The following is an 18,572-nucleotide window of genomic DNA, read 5'->3' as shown; positions in this document are numbered from 1 at the left end:
TACATTCACATGCAGACGACACGTGCGCACGAGTTGTTTATATATCTATATATATTTCTTTTTGGAAGGGGAAGAATTGTCGAATTCTCGAGGTTATGTTGGTTATGTTTATAAGTATATTGTTTACAATAACAAAATTATCGGAAAATTCTCTCGGAGAGATAACGACAACTACGGATCAAATGAGTAAATGGACGAGACTTTTTGTTTTGTTTGTGGTCTTGGAGAAAATTAATGATGATTTTACGAAACAAGTCTACTAGGCCGTTTTTCGAGAGTTACTAATATTGCTATGTCAGGATTTGTTTTGTGGCATCAACGTAGTTATTCTAAATAATTACACAATGGATGCTGCGGAAGCTGAGGTACAGTATTTCTTGAGATAACAAGCATAACTATAAATAACTTTTTTTCCCGTTCAAATCATGTTGAGCAATTATTTTTTGCACAAACATTGAAATTCAAGAGCTATTGTGTCTAAACATATTGAATGCTCTGTTTGTATTTTATCAGAGTGACATATGTTTTGGGCAATAACTATTAACAAGTTTTTACATAATTTTTCTCCCAACTCTTTCCTTTTAATCTCATCGACGAATTTCCTCATTTACAGAAGCCAGAAGTTCTAGAGGCAGACACTGTCTATCTGTTGATGCAAAAAGATCTTCCTATATCACGCAACAGCAGAGCACAGTGGCTACTCAACCATTTGGAAACTGTCATCGCCATACAAGATCCTAATGCAGCTCTTGAAGATGCTCCAGAGTTGGAAATTGTTTCGGTATTGCCCAAAAAAGGATTCCACTCCTGGTCACCTGAAACTAGCTACCAGTATCTTTACAAAGTTTCATCATCAACTACAATAAAATTTCTAGCTTACAAATACAAAATGGTCTTCAGTTTGGATCTTGGTCCATCTCTTGCTACCATTGTGAGAATTCGTTGATTCAAGTAATTTATACAATTCTACAAACTATCAATTATTGTAGTTTTTACCTTTTTTCAGAATGTACAAAATGGGGAAATCGTGATTGATGAAGTTCATATAGCTATGAGGAGATGCCTTGAAGGATTAACAAAATCAGTAAGGAATCACATTAGATGACACGATATTACATTTTTTTGTTTAGTAAATCAGTGTTGATGAAAATTTTTTTGATTCAAGTTTGTCATTCCTGGAAGCCAAAGGTTACTTTATCCAGAAATTTATGTGACTGTGATAGTTCATACTCCATTTTTTACAAATCCAGCCCAACAAGTTTTAATTCAAGGCTGGCTAGTCACTGCAGAAAATGTTGATACTCTAATGCAAGCCATAGAATATGAATTAGATATGCTGGAAGAAAAAGTCGCACGAGTTACGAGTTTAGTTAATTTACAATTAGAATCCAGAAGGGCTGAAAGTACCAAATTAGTTGGTGGTCTGTTTGAAGAAGGTGAGCCCAATGTTGGTATAAGTAATGTATGCAATACTGTATCCGCAGTAGCTATGATGTCCCCAGAGAGTAGTTTTGTAAATATGTTACGGTATGGAATGCTGGCGTTGTCTTTACTGCCGGAACACAGTTGTTCTCGTGAGTAACCAGCTTACATCATTCCTTTGACATTTATCGATGAATACTCTATACAAATTCCTGCCATGTTTTGCTAGATTTAGTTATATTGTCGGATGGAATCGTTGGCGTTAATGACATTCACGTGATGGAGTCAGTTATTCAACAGTTAAGAGGAACTGCAATTTCCTGCAGCTTTTTACACGTTGGTAGCTCATATCATCCGCATAGCGCAAATGGACTAGTGCCATATACAGATCTATTACGTTTCATATCTCTAGCGACTTTAGGAAGTTACATGACGACTTTTCCAATCGCGGTAATAATTGCAGTTGATGAAATTGATGAAACCTAATTGGAAATAAAATGTATATACTTTCATCTTTTCAGACCGACACAGAAGATCAACGCATAAACTCGTATCACGAAAATTTATTGTGTTGGCAATTGTATCGGCCAGATAATTTGGAAGTAGCCAGTCCGGACCCGTCTGCGTGGTATACGAAAAACACCTGGTTTTACGGCCACGAGCCACCTCAGCTTCTGAGAAAGAAACAAGTCGACGACCAAGTCACCTGTACCCTTTATAGCCTATTGTGCTGCAGATTGCGCGAAGGTTATCTGATCAAAAGAGCCACTCTGCGCGAGGGCTCCTTGGAAATATGCTTCGTTTTGCCTTGGAAAACGCACGTTTACGTCGAGTACCTAGTCACATGTCCTCGATTCACCCGATCTCTGTCCGTTTGTAGTACGATACAGTACACTGTAACCATCGAGGCGCCCTACGACTTTCTCCACGACATAACGTGCGTATCGAAAAAGCCCCTCAAGTCCCAGTACAGACAGAGTATGGTCTCGCGCTTCTGGAGCGTTCTCACTTCTCTGACGGAAAGCGACGGTATGCTGGCCCACTTTAGCTGGTTTCCTGGCATGGGTTGGCCCTGGTACAACGTTCCCGACACCATCAGAAGTGGAATGCCAGTGTTCTATCTGCCAACGTCCTCCTCAAACTCCATTCAACTCAGGTAAGCATCGATACACCAAACTGCCCGCAATACTTTAACTGTTGATCATTTTTTTTTTTTTTTTTCTTCTTACAGCGACGCCGCTTGTCAGCAATTCAGCCAGATCTGGCAGCCCGTCGTTTCGCTGGAGCCACACCAGTGGTCCCGTTGGCTGCACACGCAGCGCGTGACCCTCGTTCTTTCGCACGACCGACCGCTCTCGAAGCACCTGCACCAAGCGAACCAGAGCGGCCGTTTCCAAAGTGTGCAGTACCGGCAGGCGGCGACGGTTCTCTACGGGATGCTCAAGTCTTGGGCTACCTTCGTGCTCGTGGAAAACCACACGTACGTGCAGTTCATCCATCTCGAGCCGGACAAGCCGCCGATCTCGTTTTCCCTGATAAGCGTCAGCTGCAAGGCTCTCTGCGTCGTGCTGAACGTGGCCTTTGCGGCCGGCACCGACGGCGAGGTGCGCTACAACGTGATGGCCGATCTGCTCGAACGGCTCAGCCAGTTGAGCCTTCCCAGCCGCAAGAGCGGCCAGACCGAGCTGCCCTGCTGCTTTATATTGCAGAAGGCGCTCGAAAAGATCTTGATCAGGTACGAGCGCATGCCAGCTGATCTTGGCACTGTCGTCTTCCCCGACGGCTCGCAGATAATCGCCAGGAATGTCTCGATCGCGGGTGGCAGCCCCACGACGACTCTTAGTCGCTACTTGTATCACACGAGATGGCTGTGGTTGCTCAAGAGACCCGCGCTGCAAACGGTGCCTCCGATAGGCCTACCGAAACTCAACGTCACCTCCGTAGCCAGGATCCTCTCGACCATTACAAAGTAGGAAAACTACGATTTTTTTTTGTCTTATTTGTTATCATTTACAAATAACGATTAGTCAATTTTGTTACATTTTTTTCCCCACATTAGAATTCGTCTGGCCGAGGGTTTTAAATTTGCTTACTCCTCCGCGGGCATAATCAATACCGTGATGGAAATCCAAATGAAAGGACCGAGCAGCGACGAGAACACGTATCCCTGTTTGCTGCAATACATTTTATTTCCTCCGCACAGAGCTGTGGTTCCAGGATCAATGATGGAAAAAGACAGTGGATCTGACGAGGATACCGATGACGGTGAACTTTGTTATGACAATTTTCCCTCGAGCGTTTAACGATGAATGAAAATTAACGCGTCCCCGTGACCATGTTTTGTACAGACTTGGATATCGGGATCGAAGAAAACGAAGCGAAGGGAGATTTCCAAATAGTCATGGAAGTTTGGGTCGAGCCCCAGTGCGGGTCCGTCGATCCGAGCACGCCCAGAAAGGCCTCCTATATGCATTCCCTACAGTACAACCAACTTCGCGACGCTGTAAGTACTTTGTTTTTCTTTTGAAATTTCTCTGGCGAAAAATTACAAATTCAAGTGAGTACCAGAACAAGTCCAACGAGTCACAAAACATCGTTTAATGATGAAATTAATATAATCGAGTCATCCAAAGGTGGTACAATGTTGTACGTTGCTTAGACGATTAGCCGCTCGAGCCGAGAGTCCTCAATAGATAAGCTATCAAACATAAGTATTTCCAATAACTCTACCCACATACACACACAGGCGCGCGCAAATATTCCATGAACGATTACGAGCGTGATTGCCGTGGAATGCGTCCAGCGATCGACTCGGCATCGATCAACGACTCGTCCCGCGTCCGTCTGTATTGGTATATCGTCCCGTAGCCGCTGTTTGCTCTACGTCCCCCTCGTCTCTGTCTCCATGTACGACGAACGAATCAGTCAAAAAAAAAAAAAAAGGCTGCAGGTGAGGAGAGCTGCTCCCACACAACCACAATACTTATAGGTGCCACAAACCTTGTCGGTGGCTTGTGCTTATCTCCGCTGGCTGATAGTACACCTTTCTTTCTCTCTCTCTCTCTCTCTCTCTCTCTCTCCTTCTCCCTCGTAATCGTTGGAATAAAAATTTATCCTGACTAACGCTTTTCTGAAGTGCTTTATTTTGTGGCGGGCAAGCGGACAGGTCGCGGAGCGCGCGCTATCTCGCTCGGCAAACACCCGGCCCTGAAGCGTACACACGCTTTTTATTACACAATCATCGAAGATTTCGAGTCGCTGACTCGCAGCTTGGGCCCCTTAGGGATCATATGCTCTCTCTTTTTTTTTTCTTGGCACAGAGATTCTTACGAATCTTCCCTTGGCACTCGCGTCACAGTGTCGCCGATGCACCATCTCCCGTTTTCCTTTTGATTTCATCTGTTTTATCTTTGCAAGTCTTCGCGCGATTTTTTTCCAGGCTTTTGGCATTAATTTCCACGAGTTACTTTTATTCATTTCATTTACTCGATGCACGTGCTGGTGTTGGATATTTCACGTGGGAATCATCGAGGCATTTGACACGAAAGTTTAGCGGCTGGACTGCCTAATTAATTGGCACTTTGCACTGATAATTGATAAAATTATCGATGAATCGGAAGTTGTGTCGTTTGGGTTCGTGTCTGTACAAACGGTTTTAAAGAATAACTTGACCCTATCGAATGAAGTCGTTTTAACGGTGGCCCTCTTGTTTATCGAATTAAAATAGCACCACGCGCATTTATTTAATCTAGCATCTCTTGCTGGAAATATAAATCTTTATTGATAGCTCGGAATTACGAAACATCGGCCACGTCGACGGAGAAAAGAGAAGAAAAAAAAAACCAACTAAAGACTTTCTTTGGAATAAATATGATAAAGTGAAGCTTTCCGTTTTATTCTTTGTACAACGGTTTTCTAATTGAATTCGATTATTTACTGATTATTCGCATATCGCTGCTGGTTGATACAAATATCCACAGCTTCCTGTGGAGCGTAAAATTCGATCGCTCGAAGCTGTAAACTGCAACATAGAAGTATTGTCCGTTAAAAAAAAAATACAAACTATTTCGGTTTTTCATGCGAGACACGACTAGTGCACTGCGGACCAAAAAGTGTTATTAGGTACACCCCTCGGTACTGATTAATTCATTTTAATTTCTTTCAAGTGATACCTTGTGTAATAATATTACCTTAGAGGCATTTTAATCTTTACATGTTAAATGAGTTTCTGCAGAGCTCGTTATAGTGGGCTTAAAAACTTTTTTAATTACTTTGGTGTGATTATAATTCAAGCACTTAAAGTCGAATCAACGGTTATCCAAAATCTATATTTTTCATGTTTTGAAAGAAAATACACAAGTGCCTGATGCTTAAACACTTGCATTCGTTTAGCGGTGAATTTTTTTTATGTTTAATTAATTATTAAAGTATTTAAAAATTAAACTGATGGAGGTGCGTGCCACAGAAATTAAACCCTCGAGTCTTTAGTTTTAAAATACTTGGATTTGCTGTGTAAAAGAAAAATGAACTCACGGGATCGCCAAGAACGGGATATCCCCTCTCCTTTTTTTTTTATCAGAAATTATATTTACACCTGCAAGGAGTTGAGCTGTTTGCTATGCCAATGATATAAAGCATCGTCGTGTATTGATTGCGCTTAGGAAAAAAAAAATCTATCCTTAAACGACACGAGATAAGATTCAATTTTAATCAATACGGGCATGGTAAATGTAGTTCTTCGTGAATTTTTCAGGAGTACATTAATTTAAGCGCCTATGCTCACAAAAATCACGGATCGACACAAATCGATGGCAAAAGATAAGCTGGTCATCAAACCCAGCTTGTAAACTTGGATTGAAACAAAAAAGAAGGAAGAGAGAAGAAAAAAATATAAAAATCTCTAAAATTGAACAGAGTGCGAGAAGCGACGCAGTAGTATAGTATTTTTGAAAAGATTAGATGTAATTTCGCAATAAACTCAATCTATTACATACACACCTATATGCTTATATACAATTTGTGAATTCGAGTAGTTCGGTAAGTAAAATAAAATTTCTGTGGAACCAATGGTGCCCTTCATCACCGAAGAGGTACCGCTTCCGATGAAATTGAAATCCCGGTGCTTTCGCCCGACACGGGACACACGATGGGGCCAAAATCACGATCATAGCGAGGATTCGGGATCACCCGCGTGTGGTCGTAGCCGTGGTTTCGAAATCGCCGCGGAAGTGCGACGTCCTCTCGCTCATTTGGCCAAACAAAAAGCGCGAAATCCGTCGGGACGCGCCTTCGTTTTATACACGATGTGTAGCCGAGAACGGAAGTTGCGTCGTATATGTATACCTATTGTATACATTCCCTCGCCGAGCGACGATTTCTAGTTCTCTTGGTCGTTCCTCCACACTTTGGGAAACATCGTTTCTCTCTTCGTCTCCGCTGGCGCGCGTGTCTGTGTACACGTATACCACACGCATGCCCAAAGTTGTCTATTTTACTTAATCAAGGCGCAGTACACGTACACGTACAATACACGTACCGGCGTACATCGTTATCGTTATCATCGGGGCGGGGCGCGGCTGAACACACGCGCACACGGGAGGTGGCATATGTCGATGATATCGACGAGCCGTAGAGGAGGACCCCGAGATTTTTTCCTATCAGTCGAGCATCGGCCAGGTGCGCGTGTATATATAGGGCCCGCCGGCTCGCCTGGGCCTCCTAGTGACTGTGGCCGTCTCATCTCGAGCGCACGCTTACGTTTTTTCGCTCTCTCTCTCTCTCTCTCTCTGCGCCATTGGGCCTCATCCTCTTTTCTTGTTCGCTTTATTTCAATTGTCTCGGCGCCCAACAATTGTGATTGGTGACAGTGAGTTGGCGTAATTGTCATTATCATTAACTTTTTGTTGTCGAGGGGTGGGCAGTGCGGCTACCAGTGACCGCTCGAGTACGGGAAAGAAAGAAAAATCCGGGGGTGGAAAAGTGGCGGATCCGCGCGACCCCTTGCTCTCGGCGGTTATCGTTCGCGTTGGCGCGCGATCGGTCAATAAGTACACGTAATGTAGCGGTCGTATTTTTTGCTTCGCGAGGCGCGATTCGGGATGGGCCACGAAAGCGAGAGATAAGAATTTTCGGTCCGTTCGCGGTATACTTGCGCTCGGGGCTAGGTGACGAGGCAGCGCGCTTGGGAATATAGGTGCGGGCGTTAAAAAAAAAAAAAAAAAAAAGAAGGAAGGAAAAAAAAAAAAAAAAAAAAGCAGAGCATCGGAGATAAGAGCTCGTCGACGTGGTGGGGCGAGCCGTGTCTCGGTGGGTCTCGAGTTTTCGGGCCGGTTTTGTAGGTTGGGCGCCCGCGGGGAAAATCTCAACAGGTGGGACTTTCGCGTGGTGTGACGAGCGGCGCGACCGGTAGCCGATTTTTTTGTTTTTCCGGTGATAAAGAGCATTGTTTTTCTCGCACGCGATAAATTACATCCGCGCCCGGCAGGTGAAATCTTTTTCAACATCTCCGGGGCTCATACTCATCGGTTGATCAATCCTTAAACACACTCCATCGACGAAGGCACACACTCGCGATAAGTTGCCTTCTGGCAAACAATCAGAGGGAGAGAGAGAGAGAAAGTGAGGCCAACAAATAAACAAAACAACAAAAGAAGACCCAGGAGAAGAGTTTGCGGGACAGGTTGGAGGGTTCGAGCGGATGAGCTTCGTGGAAGAGAGAGAGGCCGCGCGCTCCTGAGTTGGAATTGGAGATCTAGACATAGAGCGCCAGCCTCAGACCTGAATTTGCCAGATCTAACTCTTCCAGCTCGAGATCGCGCGGCGCTGCGACGCAGTATAGGGATTCGGCATCCCCCCACGCACGCGTTCAATCGAGGATGTTGCGGGGCTTTCTCGCTGGTGGTGGTGTTTCCTCGCAGGGGACGCAATTTTTTAGAAGAGAGAGAGAGAGAGGGATAAAGGTGGCCAAGGGTCCGAGGTTCAAGTGGAGCAGTAGTCTCTGCACTTGGTCTTTTATAGTGAGATTCAACTCCTCCAACTTATTCCTGGGGACCCGCGACTCTGCGCCCGCTGCTCTCTTTTTTTTTCCCCAATTCCCGTTGTCATTGGTTTTTTCATCGACATTATTCTACCTGTTGTTATATTTTTCCTGCTCTACTTGTAACAGCAACGAATATTTGTAAAAACATGCAATGTATTTTTTAACAATGTTTGTGACTTTTATGACTTGTGTAATATATAACGAATTTGTAATTTTATTTTTTCCATCACTCTTAGTCGTAAGTCCAGCGTGTAGGGTTTATTTTTAAACGCAAACGTCATTTATTTTATCAATATTATTATTATTATTTTTATTACTGATAATAAAACACATCTTGATAACACACCGAATCTGTTGACGTTTTTTTTTTTTTTTTTGCCAATGCTATGTAGAGAACCAGTGTATTTTTCTTTCGCTGTTTGTTTTCATTTAGACTCATACGTACATACCTGCATAATTGAGCTGGACATGAGTCAGCCGCGACTTTTTTTTCGATCGTACGCGTTGACGAACCGAAAATAATGATATATAAAATCACTTTTGTCGATAAATTCATAGCTTGTGAAATCACGGTTTCATGCATCAATAATCGACTGCTTTAAATAGAGGTTCGAACTAATCGGGTTCAGATGAATTTTTGATTCAGCGACGATTGATTTATTCGATTAAAAATGAAACGAAATTATATACTTTTCAATTGTCTATCCATGTACGTATGGATCGTAATCCGCACGATATTATTTACACTAAAAATTTTTATTTATTTGTTTTTTCGGTCTTAAAATCACCAAACAGCAAAACACGCAATGAATCGTAAATTCCAGTCGAACCAATAACTTGCATAAGATTCGTATAATGGATCATTTAAGCGGATCGAAAAAATACCCATACTGTTTTTGATGTAGCGTTAAATTAATCATGATTGTATTGTAAACTCGGCGAATGAAAAAAAAAAAAAATAAAATAAACAGATCGGCAAAGTGGACAAGGAGTGCATCAACGCCCTTCTTACGCTCGAGTACCTGAGCCTGATGTGCCTGGAATCGGCCGTCGGTGCCTCGGGTGGCCTAAAGTCGCATCAACAGCCATCCCACATAAACGTCCAACCAATGAACGGCGGCTGCATCGGTCCAGGAAAGACGCCGAGACGACCGATCCCACCCGATCCCGTCGAAACACTCCTGATCGACGATCGCATTCGCTCGACCCACTTCGACTTTGACGTGCTCGGCATCCTCACGAAATTCCAACAGGCCGAGCTGCTCTTCTCTATGTTTGCCGACGGTCAGGAACCCCTTCAATACTCATTGTCTCGTTATACTTGTACTTTGCACCTATACACTTGAGCGATAAAAGAGTGAAAATTTGGAAAAAAAAAATCCAACAGACGAGAACGAGGATCAGCTCGACAACGGGAACGGCAGCAACGGCGACCCCAACGGGATATTGATGGACGGTCTGTTGGCCCACGTGAGAAGCTTGCACAACAAGGAGCTGATACTGAGCCCAGCCGAGTCGGACAGGTTCACGGAAATGCTCGGCTCCCGACCGAGACCCGACGGAGACCCAAAACCTCTCTTCGGCCAGTCATGTACACGCGACAGCCCAGACTCCGCGGGTCAGGGCAACGCGTCGGCTAATCCGCGTTGGCGGTGCTTCGTCAAGGGCATTAGCATGACCCACGTCATCGTGAGTTTATTGCCGGCAAGCGAGGGCGACGCGCGTCTCATAGCTTACCCCGTGGACGCGGAGCGACCCTCGGCACTGAGCGCCACGCCGATCCCTTGCACCAGCTGTCCCGATGATTCGGTCGTCGAGCAACGCCAACCGCAGCCAACAACCGAGGCTGGTGGCTCGCGCTTCGATGGGAACGCGTCGCCGGTGCAGCGCCCTCTCGCCGGCTATCAAGAGAGGACCTTGGATCTCGACTACTTGCGGGACGCGCTGGCCTTCGGCACGCCCTGCAGAGCCTCGAGCTCCCTCAGCAGGCCGATCGAGGGTTCTAGGCAGGCGCTCGTGTTGCCCGTCTACGTGTACGACTGCTCGCTCGCTCTCCTTGTCGACGCGCTGGTCGAGAAGCTCGAGAGACCGCGGGCTCGGGATGTGCATCGCGACCACACCTTCCAGCTGGCTGAGCACTACGCCCAGAGAGAGGATTACCTCAGGCTCAAGTCTGGGACCGGTGGTGGTGTCGGCAGCAAGCCCCCCTCACCCGAGCCGAGAAGCGAGGACTCGGACAGCCTCATCAGTGGTAATTGCTGGTCGATTATGACTATTTTTCCATTTTTTTTTTTTTTTTTTTTTTTTTTTTTCCCACCCACGCTCCTGTGCGTTGTACGATTCTGTCTTATGTCTTTGATCGGCAGATCAGCGCAACCTCTCGAATCACCTGAAGGTCCTCAATCTCGCGCATTGCAACGCGTACGTCGTCGCGGTTTACAAATCTTTGGTGCTGCAGCGGCCGCTCGACCACGGGGACATGGACGCCGCGGTCGAGCAGTGCGAGGAAAACCTCCTCGAGATATCCATTACCAAGTATTTGCGGGCCGTTTGCCGGCACTTGGACGCGTCGTCGACCGACGAATCGAATCCCTGCGAATGCATGGGCAACATGCACAAGCTCATAAAGGACAAGTTCCGTAAAATCATAAGCGTCGCTTTCAGGCAGGTGCCCGTGCATCCGGACTTTTACTACTGTCTGCCCTCTTGGAAGCAGGAACACCTGGTATGTTGTATATACAGCTCGTAGTAGCCGGTGCACGTAATGCTAATACACTTGTTGACTTGGTGATTTCTGTTTTAGCGAGAGTCGCCTCAGTTTTCCACCAACAGCGACGACAATGATGACGATGACGACGACGACGACGACAACATTCGCTTCAGTTTTAACGCTGCGGAGCCAGTCAATGGGAAAATCATCGGCTCGTTAAAGAGAAACAACAACGCGAACTCGTCGGTGGCTGCGTGGTCGAATAGTGGCGGCCTGTACGACCGGCCTAAGCTTTCGGGGAGCTCGGACACGATCGAGTCTTTCGTCAGTGACACGCGAACAGAGTCGGAGCGCGATCGCGATCAGCCTCTGTTTCTCCAGCTCAATTGCACGGTACACGACAAGCAAAAGTTCACCACAAGCGCCATAAACGTCCTACCAACTTGTTTCACCGAAATAATACAGAGCCAGGGCAGTCACGATCCAAAGGACACGTACTCATCCGATCTGAAGGTCACCCTGGACATTATCTGCCTCCACTTGCCGAAAGAGGTTCTCGAGGTACGAGTGTACAACACGTTCGCTATTTATTTCAAGGAAAATGCACTTACCTATACTGAGTACTAAAATATTTCGTCGTCCAACAGGTGAGCATCGATCACACGCCCACAGGCTTGAGAACAACGTCCTACTGTAGCGAGAGTAGTGCGCAAGTTGCGAGCGAAGCTGATACCGAAACCGACAACGAGGCCGAAAACGGCAGCAAAAGTAAGCTTGAAAGGCTAGACTCAACCGGTATCGAGCAGCCCATGTACCATGACATTTCGAATTTGCCGGAGCACCAGTGTAGAGCGGTCAAGAGCTTTATCGAAGAAGTCAAGTGGCTTCTGGTGGATGAAACTATAGCCGTGCTGCTCGACAAACCGATGCCCAACGAGGAGACCCTCGACACAGTGGCCAAACACGTTGCCACCTCGAACAACAGGGACAGCTGCTACATGGACAAAGTACCCCTGCACTTTGTCTTTTCGTCTGGCAACAGTTTGCCCAGATTCATCGAGGAGCTCAAGAAATTGACGATCGATCGTTATTGCATTCGACAGGAGGGCAACCTCTTTTACTTTGTCAAGAGAGCAGGCGACTCGCCAAGACAGACGAATAAAACTAGCGAAAAATCAGCAGACATGAGTGGTGAGTATCGCGATGAACATTACATTTTCAGGTCCTTGGTCAGTCTCATGGCACGGAAATGATATATCTTTTAGCTTTCGAGGACGACAATTCGGCTGTTTTCACCAGCAGCAACAGTTCGGGATTAGTGATGTCATCGCGAACTTTGAGAAAGCGAGCCGCGAGCGAGCCGCTGGCCAGTAGTTACTCGGAAAACTCGAGTCTCGGTGAAAACCACGGAGTCAACGACGACGGCTACGAGGGCGACACCAGCGAAACCGACGACGAGGACGAGTTCCAATGGCTGGCCGATCTCGATCGCCGGCGCGACAATTTGCCCAACTTTTGGCTTATCCTGCGAGTCGAGCACGACCTCGTCAACGTGTATTTCCACTGCCGATTTCTCGAGCTCAACTCACCCAAAGTTGACGGCTACCGGCAGGTGCAAAAAGATTGCGTGACGCAAATCAAGGCCATCTGTCGCAGGGTCAATCAGGGCCTACTGCTGCGCGACCTGCACGACAAACGGAGCTGCGATCCGCTGTTGGAGCCAGAATCATCGGAAGATCACAAGTGGAAGGGCAACGAAAGCGGCGCTGACGCGAGCGCGTTGCTCTTGAACAATCACGGCACGACTAACGTAACACCCGGCATGTTTTGCTGTCCAATCGTGTGCGAGGTGCCGTTTTGTCTGCACCATCGGCTGAAAACCGGTCCCGGCAAGACAGGCCTATCCCGCGGTATCAAGGCTCTGCAGACGGTGCTCAATCGTTTTTCCGTAAACAACAGGGCCAACATGTTTGTGTATCAGGAAAACAACGGCAACGTGTTTTACCTGCGCCTACTCGAGCGCACGTACGACGACAGACCGCTTCACAGCAACAAGTTGTCCGAGAGCGACGAGAAGCTGATGGTGTCGCGCAGCAATAGCGCCGCGTCGCTCTCTCAGGCCAAGAGCCTCGGCGTAACGTCGGATCAGCCCTCGTTCGCTACTGCGGAGGCAGACCCGCTTAGGCCGAGAGTTAGGTCCTTTGGCGAAAGAGAATCCGATTTACTCAACAAATCCGGTGATTTGATTGTTCTCATGGTAAGTCGAAAAAGTAAGTACTCGTCAGATTTTTGTTGGAAAATGGTAATAATGAAAAAAAAAAACGTTATTTTCCCATCGTAACGCAGGTGCACGGCGTATCGGAGGTCGGTTCAGAAGTGAGATGTCAACTCGTGCAAGTCTTGCAAAATCGCCTGGACGACGCTGTTCTGGAAGTATTGTCGGTAATGCTGGCGAGAAACCCTATGTGCAAACTCACGCCCTCGGATGTCCACTTCATTCAGCGTCCTTACCGTGCACCCGAGAACGTGATCCGTTTATCGGTACAGCAACACTGCCTACGCCACATGGGAGCTCTCGGATATTATTTGCGCCAAAACATACTACAATTTTTGTACACCCCAAAGTACACGGACCCGCGTCAAGATTCGCACTTTCAAGACTATTCGCAGCCTGAGGGCTCGAACAAGCGCGTACCCGAGCGCGATATTTTTTTGTACAATCAGAGCCACTCGAGTGGTAGTCGTGGCATAGCATGTATCGCCGTAGCGATAGTCAACGATCGGGGTGATATCATTGCCGCGGAAAACGAAGAGCTCTTTGGCTCGATGATCCCGTCTTGCCCCGGAATTCGTGATTTCGAAAATATCGTCGCTAGCGAGGTCTATTGGGGTGAAAATTGCGTGAGTTGAAATTTTCTCGAGTTTTTGTTATTATTATTTTTTTTTTTTTATTGCGACAATTATTATTTATTATAGGAAAAAAAAGATGCCCATTTGGCGAGAGCTTACATCGAGTTTCGCATATGGAAGCAGGGGCGCGTGAATTTGGAATCGCTTGTACAAAAGCTGAGAGCTGCACTTAAGCACGCCAACTGGGACCTGATTACCGAGTATACTTTTCTGCCGACAGTACTGGCAGAACCCACTGGTAGCGACGAGGAAGAAACTAATGAAAGATCGAGTGGTGATCCTTTGGAACTTGACTGCTACGAATTAGGCGAAAAAGGCAAGCTAAGCAAAGTTTATCACACAACGCTGGCATATTGGTTTCAATTTGCTTTGGATCTCTCGGCTCCGGCAATCAAAAAGCACGTCGTCAAGTTGGAGAGGCAGCACTCCCTACCGGTGATTCTCAAAGAACTGCAGAACCTCGTGCAGAGTCACGCGCCAGATACATCGGTCCAGACTTTTGTGCAGTGGAGTCGACAGCCATTCGTTGACACTTTGGACAAGGATGAATTGTTACTCGGTAGATCCACTGAAGTAACGGATGGAAATATTGGTTGGCTAGAAAAAGCTGCTGAGCTTGAGAATACGGATGACTCGGTTTTTTTTCTACCTTGCGATTCAACCAACGATAATACGGGAACTTACATACGTAGTATTTTGATAGCAAGAAATTTCAACCAGTGGAAAGCCTCTTTTAGCGATAAGGTTAATGCAGATCAGCTCATGCCAAAAGGTCCTTCAACTTATACTGTCAATGATGTCTCATGATCTTAAAAAATTTAATTGAATCATAGTTGTACAATTTTTTTTTTTTTTCAGATCAAAAACTTCTTCAAAAATTCAACCCGCTCATCTCAGAAAACTCATTTGTGCCAAGACAAAGACTTCTACTAGCCAAAGTACAAAGCCAATACGTACGTACGAAACTTTCTGTACACGTTTTCACTTGAATGTGTATGATTATTAATTTTTTGTTGAAAAAAAAATCTGAATTTAACTTTTGTTTTTTTTTTTCTATAGATTGTTCTTTACGTGTATAATTGGTCAAAAGAGCGCTCGGAAAAGCTAATCAAGCAAATTTCGAACTTGGGCGTCTGGCTGTCATCTCGAGCTATCTTCCATTCCAATATAATGATGCAGAAACTTGGTATTTTTCATCATCAGCCCGCGCGAAAGTACAATGAAGAAGATCAAAGCAATTCTCATTGTTATCAAATATCGGATATGGAGAGTTTAGCTAAATTCTCGACCGTAGCGCACACTGACAAAGACTGGCAGAGAATAAATAATCGCGCGTCAGGGGGTAAAGGTGGCATCGGACTCTCGTGGAGTCAATCCATGACTCAAGTTATGCGTGATGTCAAGCCCAGCGGACAGTACCCAGTGAACATTAGCGATCCCGTCGTCAAAACTATTTACGATTTTCAGGAGGTTCGACACAAAGATAAGAAAGCTAAAGGTCATTAAGATGTTTCGGTGAAATTTTTGTTGAATAATATAATGCGTAACAGTGACGCTAAAGACTGAATTAAATATTAAATCAACAGATGACTTAAACCGACTGCACACTATATGGCAAAGTAGGGGCTCAATCCCGAATATTCCGATCTCCCAGGCCACTATGAACACGTTCAAACAACACTCCCGTCTCATTCATTACTGTCACACGCCCCTGCTTTTCTTACCGGCTTGGCGGTTACAGTCCACTCCCTGGACTGTGCCACCTTTACATGTGCAGAGATTAAGGACCAACAGTAACACTGCCAGCAAGAAATACATGACTGAGTGGCACAATGAAATATGCTCAAATATGCTCACTGAGTACAAACAGTACCTCCAAGTTCTCGGATTCAATCCCATTCAAATTGAATCGCAGAAAAAAAAGTAATTTCTCGTTTTTTATTGAAACGTGATATTTTTATGAATTTTAATTTTAAAGACAAACAAATAATATAAACAACGGTTATTATCTTACAGGGAAAAAGAAACGCCACTCAATCAAATATTTTATCTCATTAAAACTATGCTAGGTGGGATTTTGATGTTCGAGATTCACTTGGCTGAGCCGTTTTTAATTGTGAAATTACGAGCGATCGAATGCAGTAGATTGCAAGCCAAATCCAACAGTGCCTTAGTAAACCAGGTATTTAGTGAAATCAGGGGTTACATTATCATTATTATTTTTCAACTCAATATTGCGAATTTTTTTCAATATTTCACACTCATTTTCCAGTTTATGTTAAGTTTCGTGGATGCCTGTGATAAGATAAAAATTAATATGCACCTACATTCCTTCACCTACGATTTTCATTTGCGATGCATACATTCGTACATAGCTAGTAACAATAGCGCCCAGTGGTCAGTGAAACGCGGTTACCATCTCACCAACTTTTTAGACGATTTTATCAAGTACTACCACAAAGCGCCAAATTACGCGAGAAATTTGATCTACAGCGGTAAGTGTGGGGAAAAAAAAAAAAAATTAAAAAAATGAAATAATCGGGCCTTCTGATTGCAAATAAAATGTACCGCAGGAGACGTAACGGTGAGCAACCTCATGACACCAGCGCAGACCCTTTTCCAGTACTTGTTGTCGCACGAGCAAGCCTACGGCATGCAGGTGCTGTCAATGTCCGACGACACGAACAACGATCGCCAGCGAAGCGAGTACGTACTCGTCAGGATGCAGAACACTCCGTTCGTGGGTCAAAACGATCCCCAGAAGGAGGACACTAAAAGTAGTAACGACTTTGACGTCGTTCTCATAGTGACTAGGCTGGATCAGTATCAACAAACGGACAGTCGCGATATCACCCTCAAGTACTATCTCATGCTGACGAGCAAGCGGGAGCTCTACCCAAAACGCGAGATCGAGAACAGCAACAAGATCGGTAAATTCCGCACGGTTTACAGCGTCGTTCGGTCGGTGACGAGCTCGCAACTCGAGAGCCCAGCGGACTCGAATCCTACCTCGATGACCTCGTCCTCGTCCCTCGCCAAGAGCAAGAGCGAGCAGGCCTTGTTCAGTCCAACGACCGATTCACCACCGACGCTGGACCAAGGATTCTCCGAATTGGTAACATTTTTTTTTTTTTCATCTCGGCTGTAAATAATAGCTGATGCGATTCGTCCTCTTACATTTTACTTGTGCGATTTATTGTTTTAATAGAACGCGAGCGGAGAAGTGGAAAAGTGCGAGGCCGTTATGACGAGTCCAGCACTGGCTCCGACGCCTCCGCCGGTGCCGGAGGCCCTCCTCGTGGTCAATAACACCAGCAATCCTTGCTCGAACCGATACGCGGCCAATCTCAATCAGATTCGCGAAGAGTCGATCAACTATCTCGGCTATTACGCCCCGCACGAGCAGGTAAAAATAAAATCTTTACATAATCACCCATACCCATTATATACACAACAAAATTAAATAACCCTCGATGTATTGGAACAAGGGATTATTGATCATCTGTTACACATTGTCCGATATTATGCTGCTAATATTGACAATATTTTCAGACAAAAGAGCAGCTGATGATAGCCCAGGCTAGCGCCGCCCAGCAGCACATACGCAACATGGTAATTAATATTAATGTTTTATTTTGTTTCTTTGGATTCAATAATTATTCAATTAAATAACTAATATCATGGTGGAACAGGTGGAGCAGGGCGCGTTGCACTGTCGCACTCAGTAAGTTGAAACAAGCATACATTAAAAAAAAAAAAAAAAAAAAAAAAACTTTTTCCTTCGTATTGCGTTATTAAGATTGTGTGTTATTGTTTAATTACGCAAGCTTGCTCTGGAATCGGCTGTTGGAAAAACGCCTGCCTCCGATGACCTACGCCGAGTTTGCGGAGCTTCGCTCGCTTGCCTGTACCGAGTCACTATCGAGTCTCGATTCGAGGCTGACTCCGATCGTTCAGCAGCCCATTTCCTGGTATCAGGGCTTGGTCAAAGTTCTGCAGAACAAGTATCAGGAGTACCACAAACAATTTAATGCGCCTGACGGTAACGTCACTCATCACATCATCCTACATCCAAAGTATATCCAGGCCTTTATGATGCTGACCATCGATTTGCACACGTCTCGAGGGGTGAGTATTTTACTTATATGTACATATACACGCAAGTTTCACTAAACTCATGAAAAAAATTTATCAAGTGCAATTCATTTTAACTTTTACGTAAAATTTGAAAAACTTCATTTCAGGAAATATACGCGGTTTACACGAAATCGGAGCAATCTACCGGTAAATCGTTCACTATGGGAGATGTTTACAGTTTGATAGAAGACTTTGTCAATGCCTGTTGTTTCCACCTTTGGTTGGGATTGTATTCTTGAGTAGTTTTCTTATCCTCAATTTTTTATATGAATAATATTACATACGATTGTTATTTGTACATTGTTGTCAATAAATAAAAGAATATTCTTGTTATTAATTGGATTGCTAGAAATG

The 18,572-nt window shown here is 45.1% G+C and overlaps 1 protein-coding gene across 2 annotated transcripts; it reads left to right on the top strand.

Moving 5' to 3' along the window:
- Positions 1-16: 16 nt before the first annotated feature.
- Positions 17-18,491, top strand: LOC106636078 (KICSTOR complex protein SZT2). Of its 2 annotated transcripts, none has more exons than XM_089589904.1 (28): positions 17-365; positions 614-931; positions 1,007-1,084; positions 1,166-1,574; positions 1,652-1,872; positions 1,944-2,578; positions 2,654-3,391; positions 3,482-3,687; positions 3,771-3,925; positions 9,433-9,745; positions 9,849-10,712; positions 10,828-11,186; positions 11,265-11,732; positions 11,819-12,362; positions 12,437-13,428; positions 13,518-14,072; positions 14,148-14,853; positions 14,940-15,034; positions 15,141-15,579; positions 15,668-16,004; positions 16,098-16,263; positions 16,354-16,576; positions 16,655-17,196; positions 17,290-17,487; positions 17,634-17,693; positions 17,774-17,805; positions 17,909-18,209; positions 18,326-18,491. In XM_089589904.1, exons 1-28 carry the CDS (start codon positions 345-347, stop codon positions 18,455-18,457), a joined length of 10,107 nt encoding a protein of 3,368 aa, XP_089446030.1. In that variant the 5' UTR covers positions 17-344; the 3' UTR covers positions 18,458-18,491. The 2 variants fall into 2 exon arrangements, with proteins under 2 accessions (XP_089446030.1, XP_089446031.1); XM_089589905.1 differs by having other exon boundaries at positions 3,482-3,696; positions 10,828-11,206; positions 11,294-11,732.
- The last annotated feature ends 81 nt before the right edge of the window (positions 18,492-18,572 follow it).

Source organism: Copidosoma floridanum, unplaced genomic scaffold (genome assembly GCF_036245765.1).
Source record: "Copidosoma floridanum isolate Cflo_tuat_1 unplaced genomic scaffold, Cflo_Japanese_pri ptg000009l, whole genome shotgun sequence".
Lineage (NCBI taxonomy): Eukaryota > Metazoa > Arthropoda > Insecta > Hymenoptera > Encyrtidae > Copidosoma > Copidosoma floridanum.
Note: the sequence above shows the minus strand (reverse complement) of the source record. Positions and strands in the feature narration are given on the sequence as shown.

Coding starts and splice junctions, on each gene's coding strand:
- LOC106636078 (XM_089589904.1), top strand. CDS start 345: ATGGATGCTGCGGAAGCTGAG. Junction 11,187..11,264: donor CTTGGAAGCAGGAACACCTG/GTATGTTGTATA, acceptor TTTCTGTTTTAG/CGAGAGTCGCCTCAGTTTTC. Junction 15,035..15,140: donor CCAAAGTACAAAGCCAATAC/GTACGTACGAAA, acceptor TTTTTTCTATAG/ATTGTTCTTTACGTGTATAA.